This window comes from Nerophis lumbriciformis, linkage group LG02 (assembly GCF_033978685.3).
Source record: "Nerophis lumbriciformis linkage group LG02, RoL_Nlum_v2.1, whole genome shotgun sequence".
Lineage (NCBI taxonomy): Eukaryota > Metazoa > Chordata > Actinopteri > Syngnathiformes > Syngnathidae > Nerophis > Nerophis lumbriciformis.
Window position 1 is genome coordinate 22,878,002 of NC_084549.2, and position 21,999 is coordinate 22,900,000.

The following is a 21,999-nucleotide window of genomic DNA, read 5'->3' on the forward strand; positions in this document are numbered from 1 at the left end:
ACGGGATGTACGGTTGAAATAAAAAAAATTCTTTTTTCCTTCACAGTTTTGATTGATTGATTGGAACTTTTATTAGTAGATTGCACAGTAGAGTACATATTCCGTACAATTGACCACTAAATGGTAACACCCGAATAAGTTTTTCAACTTGTTTAAGTCAGGTCATGTGACCCCTGGCTCTGTTTGATTGGTCCAACGTCACCAGTGACTGCATCTGATTGGTGGAACGGAGTGAACGTCACCAGTGACTGCATTTGGTAAAACGCAGGCACTATGAAGGTCTGTCTGACAGACCAAAACAAACAAAGCGTGCATTAACAGATCGATAAAAATTAGTAGCGAGTAGCGAGCTGAATGTAGATAAAAGTAGCGGAGTAAAAGTAGCGGAGTAAAAGTAGCGTTTCTTCTCTATAAATATACTCAAGTAAAAGTAAGAGTATGTTGCATTAAAACTACTCTTAGAAGTACAATTTATCCCAAAAGTTACTCAAGTAGATGTAACGGAGTAAATGTAGCGCGTTACTACCCACCTCTGTTGCTTCCTAAATGTGTCTTCATTGTTTCCTTTCCACTCACAAAGCCTATTTGCAAAAGTAAGTTGACCAGACAGCGACAAAGTTTGTTTTCAAAATTAAAATGTTGCCTGCTCTGTCACACTGTAAACACATCTACCTGCGTCATGTCTCCCCATCTTTCTTTCCCTCCTTTTATCTGTCACCTGTCATTTGGATATGTGTATGGAAAAGAAAGTAAGTTGTCAACATCACAGAGATGTTGGGTTCTATCAATGAAAGGATTGAGCTACATTTTGTCAGGCAGGAAACAAAAAACATTTGTTTATGTCATGCATGATGCCACTTTCAATAAAGAGTTGACGTTTGGTAGCATTGTAAGGATTTTAGCAAGTCACTTTGGACAAACCCTGACCGTGTTTGTACCCACGGATGTGCAAAATGATCACAATAAGGATACGGCCTCCTTTCCCAACACACAAAAGGCAATAATGTCATTAGGCACGTTTTATTGTTAGTAAATAGATAAACTAATTAACAAAACAAGCCAATAAATAGTGCATTTGTGTAGTGTGCAATATGTATTATTTAATATTAAATAAAAAATTACAAAAAATCTGCACTGCAACCACATGATTTCCCCCTTGTGGGATGAATAGAATCCTGTCCTCTCCTATCGTATGTGTACATACATATGCTAATTATATTGTACTTCTCTGTGCAAGTGCATGAACAGACCATTTGACATATTGTCACTGTTGACTCACAACCATTCTTTCTGCAGGGGGACTCGGGAACAGGGATTGGACTGCCAGGACCCAAGGGTGAGCCTGGAGAGCCTGGAAATGTGGTGTGTAAACATGTTTTTCAACATTTGTTTGTCTGTTCCAAAAATACACAATGTTCAGTGCATTAAAAACAGATCATTGTTGAGTCATCAATATCCTATTTTCAGCAGGTAAGCAAAATAAGCCCCTTTGGCTATATGCAGCAATAATTATGTTATTATGACGCAATGCCATTAAGTAAACCAACTGTTTTTTTAATTTGTTTATTTTTTACAATGCTTAGAGCAGTGGTTCTCAAACTGTTTGCACCAAGTACCACCTCAAAAAATGCTTGGCTCTCCAAGTACCACCATAATAACCAACCTTAAAATACAGTAGCGCAGAAGGCCTAAGTATTCATTAAAAACAAGGCAACAAGGAAAAGGCAAACAAAACAAGGCAACATAAACAGGTATTCATTCAAATACATTTAACAAGTATATTTAATATTTTTGGTCATTGTAACATTGCACACAGTTTGAACAGTAACACTGTGTTTGAATATAGGAAACTAAATTACTGTACTTTAATCAAGTAATTATTTCGCATACCGCTAGATTAGGGGTGTCAAACTCGTTTTCATTGAGGGCCACGTCTTTGTTATGGCAGCCATCTGAGGGCCGCTTGTAACATAATATATAAATGTGCCCATGCATTTGATTTATATATATATATATATATATATATATATATATATATATATATATATATATATATATATATATATATATATATTTATATATTTATGTATGTATGTATATATACTGTTATATATATATATATATATATATATATATAATATACACTCATATATATGTACAATGTAAAAATGTAAAAAAAACAACTGTAGATCTTACAGTAAAAAAACTGGCAACGCACCAGAATTTTATTGTAAAATATACAGTTTTTTTTACAATATGTTACGGTAAATGGGAGAAAAAGTACCACTGTTTTTTTACACACAAAAACTGGTAGCTTAGTCGCCAGAATTTTACTGCAAAATTGTAGTTTTTTTTTTTTTTACATATTTCTGTAAATGGAAACACAGTAGCATTGTTTCTTTTTAAATCCTGGCAACTGAGCTGCCAGTTTTATCTGTAGATTTTACTGTAAAATACTGTCAGCTCAATCGACAGAATGTTATCGTAAAAAATCAGTGTTATTTTTTTCTCCAAATTACAGTTTTATGCTGTACAAAAACATACACCGATTTTACCGTAAAATCGATTGTCATTTTAACAGTCTCCATATGATGGATATAACTTGCCTTGAAATTAAATGTCAAGCAGATTTTCATTTTGACAAAGAAAACTGTATAGAAAGTATTATAATATATTTTTTGTTGACATATTGGATCAGGGGTGCTCACACTTTTTCTGCAGGCGAGCTACTTTTCAATTGATCAAGTCGTGGGGATCTACCTCATTCATATATATAATTTATATTTACTTATTTATGAAATATATGTTTTTGTTAACAAGTTAAAGGTGTTTAATGATAATGCAAGCATGTTTAACACATATAGTTAATATTGTTAATAAATTAAAGGTGTTTAATGATAATACAAGTATGTTTAATACATATAGTTAATATTGTTAACAAGTTAAAGGTGTTTAAAGATAATGCAAGCATGTTTAACACATATAGTTAATATTGTTAATAAATTAAAGGTGTTTAATGATAATACAAGCATGTTTAATACATATAGTTAATATTGTTAACAAGTTAAAGGTGTTTAAAGATAATGCAAGCATGTTTAAATATTGTTAACAAGTTAAAGGTGTTTAATGATAATACAAGCATGTTTAACACATATAGTTAATATTGTTAACAAGTTAAAGGTGTTTAAAGATAATACAAGAATGTTTAACACATATAGTTAATATTGTTAACAAGTTAAAGGTGTTTAAAGATAATACAAGCATGTTTAACACATATAGTTAATATTGTTAACAAGTTAAAGGTGTTTAAAGATAATACAAGCATGTTTAACACATATAGTTAATATCTTTAACAAGTTAAAGGTGTTTAAAGATAATACAAGCATGTTTAACACATATAGATTCCTTTCTTTCATGAAGACAAGAATATAAGTTGGTGTATTACCTGATTGTGATGACATGCATTGATTAGAATCAGACAGTGGTGCTGATAACGTCCGCATTTTCGAATGGAGGAGAAAAAAAGTCCTCCTTTCTGTCCAATACCACATGAAAGTGGTTGCTTTTTGGCATCTTATTTATCCAGCTTCTGTACTCCTTTGTATACACTTTACAAGAAATACATTGTCGGCAAACTCCGTAGCTTGCTAGCTTGTGCACGCCAGCTTTCTGAGACTCTTATTTTGTTAGCGCAACTGTGCAGTCGGTCTTTGGAGTTTTGACGACAGGTACGGCGCCAGAGTCTGTTGAAATAAAGTGTTTCTCGCCTTCCAGTCGGTAATTTTAATGAGCTGGCAGTAGCCAGCGTCATCTCAGAAGACCCTCGGGTGCCGTGAACGTCAATCAAGTGACGAAAGTGACGTCATAGTGAAGATTTATGATCGCTCATTTTTAGGACTATTTTTTTAATGCCTGGCTGGTGATCGACTGACACACTCTCCGAGATCGACCGGTAGCTCGCGATCGACGTAATGAGCACCCCTGTATTGGATAGTATTAAAGTTTAAAATGTATGCAATTTCATGAAGTACATATATATTTCTTAGCAAGAAAAGATAGGTACTTTGTCGACGCATATAATACCCAAGCGTAAAAAACAATGTGGCGGGCCAGATTTGGCCTCCGGGCCTTGACTTTGACAGATGTGCACCAATGGATTCAGTGTACCACTAGTCCAGAAACCAAATTACATTTCAAATGCATGATTTTCAATATTAAAATTGGATAACCTCAACCTGAGTAATCATCCATTCAACTATTGCTATTCAACTATAACTATTGTGCAGAATTGTATATATATATATATATATATATATATATATATATATATATATATATATATATATATATATATATATATATATATATATATATATATATATATATATATATATATATATATGTATGTATGTATGTATGTATGTATGTGTATATATAATATATATATATATATATATGTATGTATGTATGTATGTATGTATGTGTATATATAATATATATATATATATATATATATATATATATATATATATATATATATATATATATATATATATATATATATATATATATATATATAGTATAGCTTTCATCAAATAGGTGATGGATGTTCACAGTTCTCAACTGACTCTTGCTTGTTTTGGTGGAAGTGCCAAACTCCGCAAAGCTCATCTAGCAGACGATGCAGGAATTAGTGCAGGCTGGAGTGTTTACACCTCTCACATGTTAGCCAACGTGATATGTGTGCGAAGTAAGACGGCGTCTTAGGGACAAAGGTGGTTTCATGAATTTCATTGCCACTGGTAAGTGTCCATGGAGGGAAAATTTTTTTTTTTTTCCCCCCTCACATTTTATGGTCTTTGTTATTTAAGACGACTGTAAAAGCAATAAAAAGAACTTAATGGGCATTTTAAATGAGGAGGGCCTCTTCAAATAACTGCATCTCAATTGATTTTGCCTGTAAATGAATAATAAAGATCCATATTTCTTCACTCTTTTTTTATGATTGAATGAACTGAGGAAGTTTTTGTCCTGAGACAGTGCCATTCTTAGTCCCAATCCACCATTTTGACGTATATACTCTACCACAGAATCAATGTCTACTGTTTAGGTGTTCTTTAGCACCCACACATCTGTACACAGTGCAAACAGTTTTAACAGTAGTTGAATGTTGCTTATTCTATTATTGCATCCCTTTTTCTGATTTTCTCCTCATGCTGTTTTTTTTAGGGCGATGGGCTGTCTTTATCCAGAAGCTCTCGTGGCCCTAAGGTAGGAAGCGTTGCAGCTGCACGTCATTATCATAACATTGTTCATCCAGAGTCCCCACTATTCTGCAGCGGGCATTACTTGCATATAGCAATACGTGCCTTTTTTGGTTGGAATGTAAGAGTATTTACCTGAATATATGACACCCCTGAATATAACGACCATTTTTAACCATTTTCTTGGCGGAAATTAGACGAATGATAATAATAATAATAATACTAATACATTTTATTTATAAGGCGCCTTTCTGGGCACTCAAGGACACCGTACAAAATCACAACAATAAAATCAAATTGGATAAAAAAACAACAACAACAACAACAAAGATAGAGAAGAAAAGATGATTACAATGAATAGGCAGTCAGTCTGAACCCTTTAAAGATATTACGGACCGTAGATGGTGAAATCCCTAAATTCCTTGCAATAGCTGGTTGAGAAAGGTTTTTCTTAAACTGTTCAACAATTTGCTCACGCATTTGTTGACAAAGTGGTGACCATCGCCCCATCCTTGTTTGTGAATGACTGAGCATTTCATGGAATCTACTTTTATACCCAATCATGGCACCCACCTGTTCCCAATTAGCCTGCACACCTGTGGGATGTTCCAAATAAGTGTTTGATGAGCATTCCTCAACTTTATCAGTATTTAGTGCCACCTTTCCCAACTTCTTTGTCACGTGTTGCTGGCATCAAATTCTAAAGTTAATGATTATTTGCAAAAAAAACAAAATGTTTATCAGTTTGAACATCAAATATGTTGTCTTGGTAGCATATTCAACTGAATATGGGTTGAAAATGATGTGCAAATCATTGTATTCCGTTTATATTTACATCTAACACAATTTCCCAACTCATATGGAAACGGGGTTTGTACTTTTAAGCATTTAAAAAAATGTTGATGGGGTTTTGTCCCACAAAAGTGCTCAAGTTTCGGTACCATTGTTATGGAAAGGGGAAAAAAAATCTATTTACAGATTGTGTGCATCTCAGCACGTTTCAAATGAAGCGGATAATGAACATGTGCACGCCACTGGCCTTGAAAAAACTTGTGCTTCCTTCCCTTGAAGCTGCAAAAGGCAAAACATAAAAGCAAGAAAATCCATCGGAGCCCGGCCCTAAATACTTAATGATCATGCAGTGTAGCAGCTCTCCAGGAGCTTCGGATTGAGCCGTCGTGACTGTTGTCTTATTCTTTTGTCAGGGAGAACGAGGCGTCCCGGGACTGCCTGGAGAGCATGGTGAAAAAGGCGAGCCTGGAGAGAGCATCACAGGCATGCCAGTGAGTATGATGGCACATTTCATTTTTCGCCATATTAATTATTTACTTAAACAATTGCTACCTTTAAGTTCACATCTACACCCAGTAAAAGAGAGCTCAGTGTACCGTAAATTCACTCGAAAATGGTGCCGTATCCAATGTGCCCACTCCACCCCCCCATCATATGTATCTTGCACAACTCATGTTTCAACAGCATGGACTTGATTGCAAGTGAGTCAATATTTTTGAACATCGGATTGTTGGACGCAAAATCAATATGAGCAAAAAGGTGTCTAACACAATAGCTTTATTGGATACTGGGTACTGGAGGGCTTACAGTGTTAACAAGATGTCTTATGTCTTCACAGGGCCCCATGGGACCCCCAGGGAAGCCAGGACTGGAGGTTTGTAGAGTGTGATTTCCAGCTTGTTATTGCCACAGTCGTATCAAAATCATTGTACTGTACATTTCTAAAGACAGTGCTGCTTCAGTTTACGAGCACACAGAGCTTGTCACTCAAAACCCTCGTATCTCAACTCAACCCTGCCCATTAAAATGACTTGAAATCAATGTAATCATTGCTTGACCCTCCCAAAGCAGCACAATTTTAACATGTAACATTCCTTTTAAGAATAAAAACATCATTTTAGACAAGACATTTTGTTTGAAAAACAATACAATAGAATGTACTACAAACAACTACAGTAGTTTTCTAAAAAAAAAAAAAAATGTATTATTGTTCAGCATTTACCCTGGAGACCTGACTAATGTGGTGTCTCCTTGAGGCAGTTACTCTGTCCAGTGCTGCAAAGTCCGCTTATTATAAACGACTTGTTTTAATAAAACGAGTTGAGTGTTTCTCTCGCAACACTGTTTCCGCCACGTAACTTTAAGAACTAGCTGTTTACGTTCCTTACGGACAGAACGACGGAACGTAGAGGTCAAGTGAAATGTACAAAACCCAAAACCAGTGAAGTTGGCACGTTGTGTAAATCGTAAATAAAAACAGAAAACAATGATTTGCAAATCCTTTTGAACTTATATTCAATTAACTGCAAAGACAAGATATTTAATGTTAGAACTGAGAACCTTCTTTTTTTTTTTTGCAAATAATCATTAACTTACAATTTTATGGCAGCAACACATTGCAAAAAAGTTGGCACAGAGGCATTTTTACCACTGTGTTACATGGCCTTTCCTTATAACAACACTCAGTAAACGTTTGGGAACTGAGGAGACCAATTTCTGAAGCTTTTCAGGTGGAATTATTTCCCATTTTTGCAGATACAGATGTAGCGACGAACTGTAGTTACTGACAGTGGTTTTCTGAAGTGTTCTCGAGCCCATGTGGTGATATCCTTTACACACTGATGTCACTTTTCGATGCAGTACCGCCTGAGAAATCCAAAGTCACGGGCTTGCCGCTTACGTGCAGTGATTTTTCCAGATTCTCTGAACCTTCTGATGATTTTACGGACCGTAGATTGTGAAATACCTTAATTCCTTGCAACAGCTCGTTGAGAAATGTTGTTCTTAAACTGTTCGACAATTTGCTCAGGCATTTGTTCACAAAGTGGTGACCCTCGCCCCATCCTTTTTTGTGAATGACTGAGCATTTCATGGAAGCTGCTTTTATACCCAATCATGGCACCCACCTGTTACAAATTAGCCTGTTCACCTGTGGGATGTTCCAAATAAGTGTTTGATGAGCATTCCTCAACGTTCTCAGTCTTTTTTGCCACTTGTGCCAGCTTTTTAGAAACATGTTGCAGGCATCAAATTCCAAATGAGCTATTATTTGCAAAAAATAAAAAAGTTTCTCAGTTTGAACTGTAAATATCTTATCTTTGCAGTGTATTCAATTGAATATAAGTTGAAAATTATTTGCAAATCATTGTATTCTGTTTATATATACAATTTACACAACATGCCAACTTCACTGGTTTTGGGTTTTGTATGTCTGTGTACCAAAGGTGGTGCTCGACCATCTAGTTTGTTGAGTCAGGACAGTACAGAATCAATCATCAGTCAATCTAAATGCGTTTATATAACCACAAGTGCCTCAAAAGGGCTTCACAAACTCACACCATCCCTTGATCTAAACCCACATTGGGCAAGGAACCGCCCCTTCCGGGGGATCATGTGGGAGTTGAGTCCTTCAAGAAGCCAACAGATAGTCATAGGGGGATATTCTTCGAGGTCTTTCTTGGCTTATTCCTCAGCCAGGTCAGCCCACAGCTGTGCGTGAAAGAGTGGTCCAGCCCGGGTTACAAGTCGGGTCAGCTAGCAACTCATCAAGACTGATACCTCTCCAGGAAATTAGCCATGGCCACCTGATTGATTGATTGATTGAGACTTTTATTAGTAGGTTGCACAGTGAAGTACATATTCCGTACAATTGACCACTAAATGGTAACACCCGAATAAGTTTTTCAACTTGTTTAAGTCGGGGTCCATTGATTCATGATACAGATATATACTATCATATATACTATCATCATAATACAGTCATCACACAAGATAATCATCAGGGTGTATACATTGAATTATTTACATTATTTACAATACGGGGTGTGGAGGGGGGGGGGTTAGGTTTGGTTGTTATCATCAGTCATCAACAATTGAGAACTGAGAAATGGATATTGAAACAGTGTAGATCTGACTTGGTAGTATATGTATAGCAAGTAGTGGACATAGAGAGAGTGAGAGATCAGAAGGCATAAGAAAAGTATCTACATTTGATTGTTTACATTTGATTATTAACAATCCGGGTAGGGTGTAAGTTTAGGGTTGAAGTTGCCTGGAGGTGTACTTTTATTGCGGTTTTGAAGGAGGATAGAGATGCCCTTTCTTTTATACCTGTTGGGAGCGCATTCCACATTGATGTGGCATAGAAAGAGAATGAGTTAAGACCTTTGTTAGATCGGAATCTGGGTTTAACGTGGTTAGTGGAGCTCCCCCTGGTGTTGTGGTTATGGCGGTCATTTACGTTAAGTAGTTTGACATGTACTTCGGTATCAGGGAGTTGTAGCGGATTTTATAGACTAGGCTCAGTGCAAGTTGTTTTACTCTGTCCTCCACCTTGAGCCAACCTGGTATCCTCTCCCGGCGGAAGAAAAAAACTCAGCAGATCAGTTTGTCTAAAAAAGTGTCTACCTAAGAGAGTATATGAATGAGTTTTAAGGCGGGACTGGAATTCTTCTACTTCGGTAACATCTCTAGCTAACAGAACAAAATGAAACCCGTCAAACACAGCAGTTGCGGCTTCTCAATAATTTTATGGATAAATGTTCGATGTTCGGACATTTGTGGTTGGATGTCGTGGAAGTTGGCTGCAGACTGACGCGACAGCGGGGCTGATCCGCCAGGTAGGCAGCTTGGACCTATTTGTATGATTTGTTTCTCTAAATTGCTCTCCTTCACAATAGCTTCCGTAGTTTGGATGGTTGGAGAGCAGGATTGTGTCGATCTCTGAGCAGCGCTCAACAGCGCACGTGAACAGTCAAATCAAAACTTATGTTTATTTCTTGTGTCCACAAAGCAGGAACGACAACGTGTAACAATATAGTAACTCTTCATTGCTCAAACGGCACAACCATGTTACAAATATTACTTCAACTCCAATAAAAATGCCCGTAACTCAAGGTTTTCTATCAATTTACAGCATAACAAAAAGCTGAGAGACTCATGTCTAAAATCACTCAGAGTGGCAGGCCGTGCGTTTCCCACCTAGGCCTTCAGTGATGTACGACTTAAATGATTACCTCTCAAAACACCATAATTTATGTCACCACATGACCATTTCTGGAGAAATACTATACAGAAAAACATATACTGGGCATTGAACCATAATAACAGTGTACAAAACAGGTTATTTTCTGGCGCATTTAAAGATCAATAAACCCGCATCAGCAATTAAAACATATCTTGTGTGGTACTGTCAAAACTAAAATTGCAAAAAAACATTAAACCTGAAATATATGAACTCACAATTTGTAGAACCCAAATTGTGTGGCGGGCATTTCCGCATTTAATCACCGGGACAGCTGAGCTAGCTTCCGGGGTTGGCCGACATCGTCTCACAAGATGTAGTTTCTCTTTAAATATCCTTCTTGAAAATGGAATTGCAAATATGTGTTGTCTTGTCTAATCATAAAAGATGCAGACAAGGCGTGTTGGCTGAGTTCTTAAAGTTTACTCCACAGCGTGCTCATCAATAACATGGCCACATTCAACAACCTAAACGGGGCTACTATGCATGTTTTTCACTACAGTGGCATGCTGGGTAATGGAGTTCTTATGATATCTAGTTCAAAACATCACAATATATTAGGCCAGCTAGAAGGCTTTACTGACGACAACTCGTGATCTGATTGGCTATCGCAACTGTCTGTCAAATGTTTGTGTCCGTTCACTTACAGTGCACGGACGCCTGCATTGTTGATTCTGAAGGCCCGGGCAGATTTTGTACAGCATGGCAACATAAGCTAGCTGAATTCTGATTGGATACAAACTCTATAACCTAAAAACAACAACGCTGGAAAGAGCATAATGTGACATGAAGAGATAATGAATACTTTTAGATATTTAGGGAAAGTATATTAAAAATGACTTTAATTATGATCATGATTTCTGGCCAGCAGAAAATGCCTTGCTGTAGGACATACTTGCCAACCCTCCCGGATTTTCCGGGAGACTCCCGAAATTCAGCGCCTCTCCCGAAAACCTCCCGGGACAAATTTTCTCCCGAAAATCTCCCGAAATTCAGGCGGAGCTGGAGGCCACGCCCCCTCCAGCTCCATGCGGACCTGAGTGACGTGTTGACAGCCTGTTCACACGTCCGCTTTTTTTTATAAACAGCTAATGATGGAGGGCGAGTTCTTGGTTTCTTATGTGGGTTTATTGTTAGGCAGTTTCATTAACGTCCTCCCAGCGCGGTAACAACACACAACAACAGCAGTCAAGTTTTCGTCTACCATAAAGCAGTTCGTCTGCCGTAAACAGCAATGTTGTGACACTTTTAAACAGGACAATACTGCCATCTACTGTACATGCATATGTGACCCACCCATAATGTGTCACATTTTTGTGTTGATTTATTTATTTTATTTTGTGGTTTGAATTCGGGCAGCACGGTGGAAGAGGGGTTAGTGCGTCTGCCTCACAATACGAAGTTGCTGAGTAGTCTGGGGTTCAATCCCAGGCTCCGGATCTTTCTGTGTGGAGTTTGCATGTTCTCCCCGTGACTGCGTGGGTTGCCTCCGGGTACTCCGGCTTCCTCCCACCTCCAAAGACATGGACCTGGGGATAGGTTGATTGGCAACACTAAATTGGCCCTAGTGTGTGAATGTGAGTGTGAATGTTGTCTGTCTATCTGTGTTGGCCCTGTGATGAGGTGGCGACTTGTCCAGGGTGTACCCCGCCTTCCGCCCGATTGTAGCTGAGATAGGCTCCAGCACCCCCCGCGACCCCAAAAGGGAATAAGCGGTAGAAAATGGATGGATGGATGGATGGATGGATGGTTTGAATTCGTTAAAGGAGCTGTCATTACACATTTATCAGTATTCACATTGGTCAGTAGGGGGCAGTAGGGCGTTTCTTCCCAATTGAATGCTATCACCTGCAGACCGGAAGTGTCTTGTCATTCTGATGAGCGCGACCAGTCTGTGAACAATTGAAACGTCCTGTGTGCTTTTTCCTCCTGTATAACAGGTTAGTTTTGGTGAATCAACTCACTGAATAATATCCATGTGATCTTTATAAGTTTAAGTACACATTCTGATGGTGGAGCCTAACTCTAAAGTGTTTGTGAGTTGTAGTTTGTATTTGTAAATGAATCCAGTGCACAGCTGCAGTAATCAATACAAAAAGGCGACGTGAGTGTGCAATGTTTATATAGGAACTTCTGATCCTAATTCAGACTCCCAAATTAGAGCTCCCGTTTTCTTATTGATTTTATAATGTATATTTGTATAATGTGTGTGTTCTGAAATAGTGACAGAGAATAGAACAAGGATGGACAATTCAACCCTTAACTCAACAATGAGTAGATGAGTGTTATGTGTGTGTATATGTGTAAATAAATGAACACTGAAATTCAAGTATTTCTTTTATTTATATATATATATATATATATATATATATATATATAAATATATATATATATATATATATATATATATATGTAATAAAATATATATATATAGCTACAATTCACTGAAAGTCAAGTATTTCTTATATATATATATCTTAACCACGCCCCCAACCACACCCCCGCCCCACTCAAGGTTGGCAAGTATGCTGTAGGATACAGTATTTGTATTCTCTTTTTTTTTGACGGCTATTGGATATTTTGCAGGGTCTTCGTGGTGCCCCAGGTTCGTCTGGGCCGGCTGGAACTCCGGGAAGAGAGGTGAGTTGTTCCCTCCCGCATGTGCAGAGAAAACAAAGCATAAATGAAAGCATGACATCACACATTGCCACCAACTGTGCAAGTGCAATTCAAGTTTGTTAAGTCCGCTCTTTTAATTGAATTCATGGGAGTATTGTTAGCTTCTTTTTTTTTTTTTCAAAAGGGCCCCCCTGGCAGACCAGGCGCCCCAGGCCCCGCAGGACCGCCAGGTGAACCGGTAAGTAAGAAAATCGCATTTGTGCAGCTCGGCAACTAGCGTGAAGTCAAATTCACTAATCCAGCTTTGGTTTGAGGCAGTTAAACCCCGCTGTTTACCAGCCATCGCTACTCGCAGGAAGGTTATGACAAATGAACAGCTGTTTGTGTTATGATGTGTCTGCAGCAGGCCGACGGCAATGACGGTTACTGTTTTTCTTTGTAAACCATTCTTTTAGATGCATGCATTGCAAAGACCCACAAAACACATTTACAGACTATCTCAAGTTTGTAAAAGATGGGCGGAAAAATAGAAAATTGCTACACGGAGGAATTGCAGACGTGAGGATTGTCATCGAGCAACAAAATGATTAAAGCGTCTCCTTCAGCGTTGCAGATTGAAGCACTAAAACCGAAACACTTATAGTTCCTCCTCCAAGGCATAAAGGACAGCGTTATTAACCGATGTTTACAGCATCAAATCAACATATAAATAGTTCTGTAACATAATAAAGCCTGAAGGTTCCTAAGGTGTTATGTTTTGCTTTTTTTTTCCCAGACCGCACTACCAATCGTTGGAGATATGGGAGCTGCGCTTAAGGTATTTTCTTTCATCCTAATTAAAGAAAAATTACAGTTTCCCTCCAACTCATGCATGCATATGGTTATCACTTGAACGTGACCAGCTTATTGTGTTGCTCCTCTACAAATGTATCGCAGCCTTGTAGCACTTGAGGAAGTAGAAGTACTTGAGTGCCTCCATCAGGATGTCTGGCAAACATAAAAATATATCTCCCTGTTTCCAAACTGTGCTCAGTGATAACAGCAAGGACAGACTTTAAAGCTAACTCCATCAGGATATGTTTAATACGACACAATTAGGGCTGCAACAACTAATCGATTAAATCGATTATAAAAATAGTTGGCGATTAATTTAGTCATCGAATCGTTGGATCTATGCTATGCGCATGCGCAGAGGCAATTTATTTATTTATTTTTTTGTAATTATTATTATTTTATTTTTTTTTATAAACCTTTATTTATAAACTTCAACATGTACAAACAGCTGAGAAACAATAATCAAAATAAGTATGGTGCCAGTATGCTGTTTTTTTTTTTTCAATACAATACTGGAAAGGATAGAAATGTAGTTTGTCTCTTTTATCCGATTATTAATCGATTAATCGAAGTAATAATTGACAGATTGATCGATTATCAAATTAATCGTTAGTTGCAGCCCTACACACAATATAGAAGCATCACATTTATCCAACACTTTGAAAATTAGGTTTACCAGATAATAATATAATTAATATACAGTACAGGCCAAAAGTTTGGACACACCTTCTCATTCAATGCGTGTTTTTTTATTTTCATGACTATTTACATCGTAGATTGTCACTGAAGGCATCAAAACTATGAATAAACACATGTGGAGCGTTGCGTTTGGACCAGTTGTTCCGCCCAGGGAATTCAAGTTTCTGGTCGCTCCCAAGCTCTTTATGACACTGAACGCTGAGTAGAAGAACCACCAGAGACAGAATAGGTATTTTGTAATATATTTCCAAAACTTTGTAAATAGAATGAGACCAGTCCAGCATAGAACATTCAATCGCGCAGCTAAGATGGTCTGATCTAAAATATGGAAACCTTCTCTTCTATAAAGTCTCTCTCCCTCCCACCCTCGTTGTCTTGTCTTTCCAGTCCAAACACATGCCCATTGTCCTCCGCAGCTGGACACAAGAACAGATAAGGACAAGGAGTATCTCTCCTCCTTACATTCCAAAGTCAAGGTTAGCACACAGTATTTGCAGACAACCAAAAGACCACAATTGGAGGAAAAACACTAGCTGTTTTGTAATATGATTATGAAAATAAAGAAGTAACACTTAAATACAGATATATGTAAATATCTGCCTCCGACAGGAGTTATGCCACCCTTTTCTCTGATTACTGCTTTGCACACTCTTGGCATTCTCTCGATGAGCTTAAAAAGGTTGTCACCTGAAAGGGTTTTCACTTCACAGGTGTCATAGTTTTGATGCTGTGGAAGTCGTTCCCTACCCGTTCCACGGTTACCACGTCACAGGAGCCAGGCATGCCGTTTCAACAGAGTTTTTAATGTACATATAATTCAAATAACAATCTTTTCAGATGTTTTTCTCTCCAGTCCCTCCCACGCCCTCTCCTCCGCTGGCCGCTCACTGTTAAAGACAACAGATGATTAGATCACCACGTACTACCTGTGAAATCGAATCATCTGTCAGCTGTGTCTCGCCGTTCAGCACATGCCCCGCCCCTAGCCAATGGTGCTCCGCCCTCAACACCATTGACAAGAGGCGGTGACCTTTGCTCCTGCAGGCGCGCTGATCACACCCTCCCCCCACAGATGCCTTCAATGACAATCTACAATGTAAATAACTATGAAAATAAAGAAAACACATTGAAATGAGATGGTGTGTCCAAACTTCTGGCCTGTACTGTAAATGTTAGGCTTTAAAAACAAAAATTTACATCACTCTTTTAGGCTGTAGGTATAAACTCAGTGATTTATTTTCAATTTGCATCTTAAAATGTAATAGAGTGCTGCCTCTGGTGGCACAGTATGCTACATTCTGCTGCAAGGCGCAGTCCTTATATCCGGGGAGGTTGATATTTAAAACTCTCACCTAAATGTCACAACCAATGAGTTTGACAAAGTTCAGCACTCACCTCGATGAGAGACGCTGTTGGTTGGTTCACATTATTTCTGCTCTGCAGACATTTAGAGAACACTTTCTGTCAGCTGGGGTCTCGTCCTCCACTCGGGGATGTGACGTAGTAAAGGCTGAAAATCCAGTACTTGATGATATTTTATCTGTGTTGCCACGCTTGCCTCCTCCATCGACCGGCCCTGGCGACCAGAACGCCTGCAGTGTTTGCCAGATGAGAGTCTCCGGGTTGACCGGGCAGAAGGGAGAGAAGGGCTCCCCCGGAGCGCAAGGACATGATGGCATGGTGGGAGAAAAGGTACTTGTGACTCATTAGTGAGATGCTGTAAACACACTTGTGACCCTATCGTGTCACTTTGCATTAAAGCTGCCACATACCTTCTCACGGTCTCTGTCCAAAACCAGTCCCCTTTAAAGTCCACTTTATGGTGATTTTAGCCAGTTAACAACGTTCGATGTTTAATTAAGTTGTGTTTTTAAAGGGGAACAGCAATTTTGGGGGGAATTTTCCCTTTCATTCACAATTCTTATGTAAGACAAGAACACGTTTTTGTTTTTTCAATGCATTCTAACAAGTAAATAAATGCAATCAAAAGTCCACTTACAATGGAGCCTATAGGAGTTTCTTTATTCTGCCTATAAAGCCCTTAAAAGCATCCAAACACCTCCATCAAAGTTTTATATACAAACCCCAAAACCAGTGAAATTGGCACTTTGTGTAAATCGTAAATAAAAACAGAATACAATAATTTGCAAATCCTTTTCAACCTATATTCAGTTGAAAACACTGCAAAGACAAGATACTTAATGTTCAAACTGGAAAACGTTATTTTTTGCAAATATTAGCTCATTTGGAATTTGATGCCTGCAACATGTTTCAAAAAAGCTGGCACAAGTGGCAAAAAAGACTGAGGAAGGAATGAGGAAGGCTCATCAAACACTTATTTGGAAAATCTCACAGGGTAACAGGCGAATTGGGAACAGGTGGGTGACATGATTGGGTATAAAAGCAGCTTCCGTGAAATGCTCAGTCATTCACAAACAAGTAATGGGGCGAGGGTCACCACTTTGTGAACAAATGTGTGAGCAAATTGTCCAACAGTTTAAGAACAACATTTCTCAATGAGATGTTGCAAGGAATTTAGGGATTTCACAATCTAAGGTTTGTAATATCATCAAAAGGTTCAGAGAATCTGGAGAAATTACTACATGTAACATTGAATGCCCGTGACCTTGGATCCCTCAGGCGGTACTGCATCAAAAAGTGACATCAGTGTGTAAAGGATATCACCACATGGGCTCAGGAACACTTCAGAAAACCACTGTCAGTAACTACAGTTTTGGGTTATGTACATGATGTTAGTATATATGTGATGTAGTAACAGCTACTTTAGAATAACATTTAATATTTAATGAAACAAAATTTTTATAAAAATAAAACAAAACCTCACTTACTGTACAATGTCTGTTGTCACTGGGATGCCGACTGTTAGTATGTTGTTATAGTCCCGTTTAGATGAAGAATGAATGGGGTGGAGCCAAGCGTCTTTTCGTGTCTTTCTCGCCATTTCCGGGTCTAAATTGGATGGCAAAGTTGACCAACTTGTCAGATTATGTCCTCATCCTTCTACAATCAAGGTGAGAGACATTATTCATAATCTAGAATAAACTTTAACGAGCTCCGAGGCGAGAAAGCAGCTCACCAGCCGATGATGTCAATATAGCAGCAACAAGCTTGTTAGCTCTCTCTGAAAATATACCGCTAAAAATAGTTTGTCGGCGTTAGCACTTAAAATAACAATATCATTATTACTTGGTTATAATTCAGGTCCCGAGATGTAAATGGAGTATTGTTGGCGGTTTTTGGATGGTTATTTATTGGGTTTTATGGGCGGTATAGCGAATCTCCAATTGAATCCATTGTAAGCAGACTTTTATGTAAGTTTATTTACGATTTAGAATGCATTTAAAAAAAATACATCTGTGTTATTGTCTCTCATAATGATTGTGAACAATAGGCAAAATTCCCCGAAAAAAAGTGTAGTTCCCCTTTAACATGAAACTGCAAGGAATTTAGGGATTTCACCATCTAAGGTCTGTAATATCAAAAGGTTCAGATAACCTGGAGAAATCACTGCACGTAACATTGAATGCCCGGGACTTTGGATCCCTCCCTGCATCAAAAAGCGATATCAGTGTGTAAAGGATATCACCACATGGACTCAGGAACACTTCAGAAAACCAGTTTCAGTAAATACAGTTCGTCACTACATCTGTAAGTACAAGTTAGCTCTACTATGCAAAGCGAAAGCTATTTATCAACAACACCCAGAAACACCGCCGGCTTTTACGATTTAGAATGCATTTAAAAAAAATACATTTGTCTTATTGTCTCTCATAATGATTGTGAACACTAGGCAAAATTCCCAAAAAAGTGTAGTTGGACCACTGGCCAAGCACATACTTCCACTGTACCAGGGGTGTCAAACTCATTTTAGATCGGCGGCCGCATGGAGAAAAATCCACTCCCAAGTGGGCCGGACTGGTAAAATCACGGCACGATAACTTAAAAATAAAGACAACTTCAGATCTTTGTTTAAAAATAGAACAAGCACATTCTGAAAATGTACAAATCATAATGTTGTTGGGGGTTTTTTTTTACACTTACATGTTGCAGTTAATAGTATTATATCTTTATTTGTCGTTATTTATATTTTCTGAATAAATGATGTGATAATGTTCATCAGTCAACTCATTGGTGTTAATTTTCAATCTATCAAGATAAATTACAGGATGTTATTTATGTAGTTTGATCATTTTCCTCGACTGATGTACTACCATCACGCGGTTTAATTTGTACATATTGTGCCGCCCTCGATATGTAGAAATATCTTGGCTTTACCCTAACACCTTTTCTTGATCAAACACTCTGAAAAACGTCTTCCTGTCCACAGGTTTATTGACCGTAAAAAGGGTAAAACTGAAAGCATACAAGCAGAAAGGATGCTTACATTACATACATGCACACACAGCCAATTACACACACAAGCATACTACAATAAAACGTGCATTATGCTGTGTATTGAGTTTAAATAGATAAATAAACGCCACAAAATATGTAATTTAAGTGCTCTACAGCAAACTAGCTTACTATGCGAACATTCACTTCACTGTATGAATTACGAAAATTAGCATGACTGACATTTGGCCATAAAACGTCCCAAATTACATCACAGCCAACAAATAATACAACCCAATCAAATATTAGCATACTACTCAACAATACATACCGATGATACTTTGTTTGGCATGAGATTCGAGCAGATGAAAACGTTTGCAATCGTCACCGAACTAGCTTAAAGGGGAACATTATCACCAGACCTATGTAAGCGTCAATATATACCTCGATGTTGCAGAAAAAAGACCATATATTTTTTTAACCGATTTCCGAACTCTAAATGGGTGAATTTTGGCGAATTAAACGCCTTTCTATTATTCGCTCTCGGAGCGATGACGTCACGTTGTGACGTCACATCGGGAAGCAATCCGCCATTTTCTCACTTTCGTCGGTGTGTTGTCGGAGGGTGTAACAACACGAACAGGGACGGATTCAAGTTGCACCAGTGGCCCAAAGATGCGAAAGTGGCAAGAAATTGGACGAAATTTGTTCAAAATACGAGGGTGTGGGGAAAGCCGACGAAATGGTCAGTCGTTTGTTCCGCACACTTTACCGACGAAAGCTATGCTACGACAGAGATGGCAAGAATGAACCGAAGATGATCAAGAGAAGAATATCGACCCTAGCTTCCCTGGCCTGCTGACATCAACTCCAAAACTGGACAGATCAGCTTTCAGGAAAAGAGAGCGGATGAGGGTATGTCTACAGAATATATTAATTGATGAAAACTTTATTCATTACTCGCGGTTTTACGTAAATTATTATAGATAAACTGTGTTTACCAATGATTTAGCTTAAAAACATTTTTTTTTTTCAATCATTCGAGTACATTCGGGTAGTCTTGTGTAATGCAGTATTTTGTGTCTATTTAGGTATGGTTAACCTGAGTGCTGAAATCGTGGAAAAATATATGTTCTTAGCACGCCTGAAATGGGCTGTCTGCACTCTCAAAGTGCATGTTGTTGCCAAATGTATTTCATATGCTGTAAGCCTAGTTCATAGTTGTTAGTTTCCTTTAATGCCAAACAAACACATACCAATCGTTGGTTAGAAGGCGATCGCCGAATTCGTCCTCGCTTTCTTCCGTGTCGCTGGCTGTCGTGTCGTTTTCGTCGGTTTCGCTTGCATACGGTTCAAACCGATATGGCTCAATAGCTTCAATTTCGTTTTCACTACCTGCCTCCGCACTACAACCATCCGTTTCAATACATGCGTAATCTGTTGAATCGCTTAAGCCGCTGAAATCCGAGTCTGAATCCGAGTTAATGTCGCTATAGCTTGCTGTTCTATCCGCCATGTTTGTTTGTATCGGCATCACTGTGTGACGTCACAGGAAAATGGACGGGTGTTTATAACGATGGTTAAAATCAGGCACTTTGAAGCTTTTTTTAGGGATATTGCGTGATGGGTAAAATTTTGAAAAAAACTTTGAAAAATAAAATAAGCCACTGGGAACTGATTTTTAATGGTTTTAACCCTTCTGAAATTGTGATAATGTTCCCCTTTAAAGTAGACTTGAAAGGAACTCCTTGTTGAGCCCTGTTAACATGGACATTACTGTAAACTAGGCAATGCTACCTCCTGCTGTCTAGAGGAGGAAGTGCACCTCACTGTTGAATTCCAAAGTGAACTTAAACACTGGTTTTACATATATCATCAATAAATTCAACAAACAAGACAGAACACATATGTAGCATCATCTACAAAGATACAAAGAATTGCTATTGCTACATCTAGTGGACACATTTAGAACAGCAGTTTTTTTCATTCAAAGATTTCAGGTTCATTTTTATACTGAGCAAACTCATCCTAGCGGGCCGGATAAAACCTGTTTGCGGGTATAATCCGGCCCTTGGGCCCTACGTTTGATACCCCTGCACTTCTTCTATCCATTTTAGACCTTATTCTTCTTTGTGTTGAAGTGAAAAAAATTGTGCAGATTCTGTCCGCACGGCATTCTCACCATCAAACGTAAGTCTGTCACTGCGCGCCTTCATCAAAGATACGCACTCTGGGTGGAGCAACCCTTTAATGTGGGCGTTCACTGTCAAATCTGGCCTTCCGCGTATTCTCCCATCGACTTAAATACTTTTGTTCTCACGCGCTTCCCAGGCTTCTAGAAATCCAGCGCCCCTTGAAGGTAAAACACTATATTGCACTTGAAGTACATAATAAATAATACAATGATAAAAGATACTTCCAGAAATATATTCTGATTGCTTCAATTGAGACACCTGGAAACATCTACAGCATTGAGATAAGGACAGAAGACCCATAACGCCACTCTGAATTAACAGTCAAAAATGTAATGTCTCATGTGTAAGTGGAAGAGAAAAAGGTTGCAACAACCGTGTTAAATACAAGCAATTAAATTGAATTCAATTAATTAAATAAAGACAGGTACTGTAGACATGTTTTTTTCTAATCAGAGAGAGAAAATGCACATGTCCCTGGTTGGATGCTGACACCTTATTTATGCACCTGTGTTTGTTCCAACAGGGAGATCCAGGTATAAGAGGTCCAATGGGGAACCCTGGTAAAGAAGGCCCAAAGGTTAGAAGGCGATATCCACATATATGTACATCATTTTAAGCTTTTAATATATTTGTGTCTTGTAGCCTAAGTCAGTGTTTTTCAATCTTTTTTGAGCCAAGGCACATTTTTTGCGTTGAAAAAATCCGGAGGCAAACCACCAGCAGAAATCGTTAAAAAACGAAACACGGTTGACAGTAAAAAGTTGTTGTCGCAATTGTTGGATATGACTTTAAACCATAACCAACCATGCATCACTATAGCTCTTGTCTCACAGTAAGTGTACTGTCACCACCTGTCACATCACACCGTGACTTATTTTGAGTTTTTTGCTGTTTTCCTGTGTGGTGTTTTAGTTCTTGTCTTGCGCTCCTTTTTTGGTGGCTTTTTCTTTTTGTTTGGTATTTTCCTGTAGCAGTTGCGTGTCTTCTTTTGAGCGATATT

The 21,999-nt window shown here is 38.2% G+C and overlaps 1 protein-coding gene across 2 annotated transcripts in view; it reads left to right on the plus strand.

Annotated features, from left to right (window-relative positions):
* LOC133605530 (uncharacterized) overlaps positions 1 to 21,999 on the plus strand; it is a 345,893-nt gene that overhangs the window by 259,508 nt on the left and 64,386 nt on the right. For both annotated transcript variants that reach the window (XM_061958830.1, XM_061958831.1), the window contains exons 24-32: positions 1,297 to 1,362; positions 5,230 to 5,271; positions 6,470 to 6,547; positions 6,895 to 6,930; positions 12,886 to 12,939; positions 13,103 to 13,156; positions 13,694 to 13,735; positions 16,039 to 16,143; positions 21,523 to 21,576. In XM_061958830.1, coding sequence (XP_061814814.1) covers positions 1,297 to 1,362; positions 5,230 to 5,271; positions 6,470 to 6,547; positions 6,895 to 6,930; positions 12,886 to 12,939; positions 13,103 to 13,156; positions 13,694 to 13,735; positions 16,039 to 16,143; positions 21,523 to 21,576 — 531 coding nt within the window. The remainder of the gene's footprint in view (positions 1 to 1,296; positions 1,363 to 5,229; positions 5,272 to 6,469; positions 6,548 to 6,894; positions 6,931 to 12,885; positions 12,940 to 13,102; positions 13,157 to 13,693; positions 13,736 to 16,038; positions 16,144 to 21,522; positions 21,577 to 21,999) is intronic.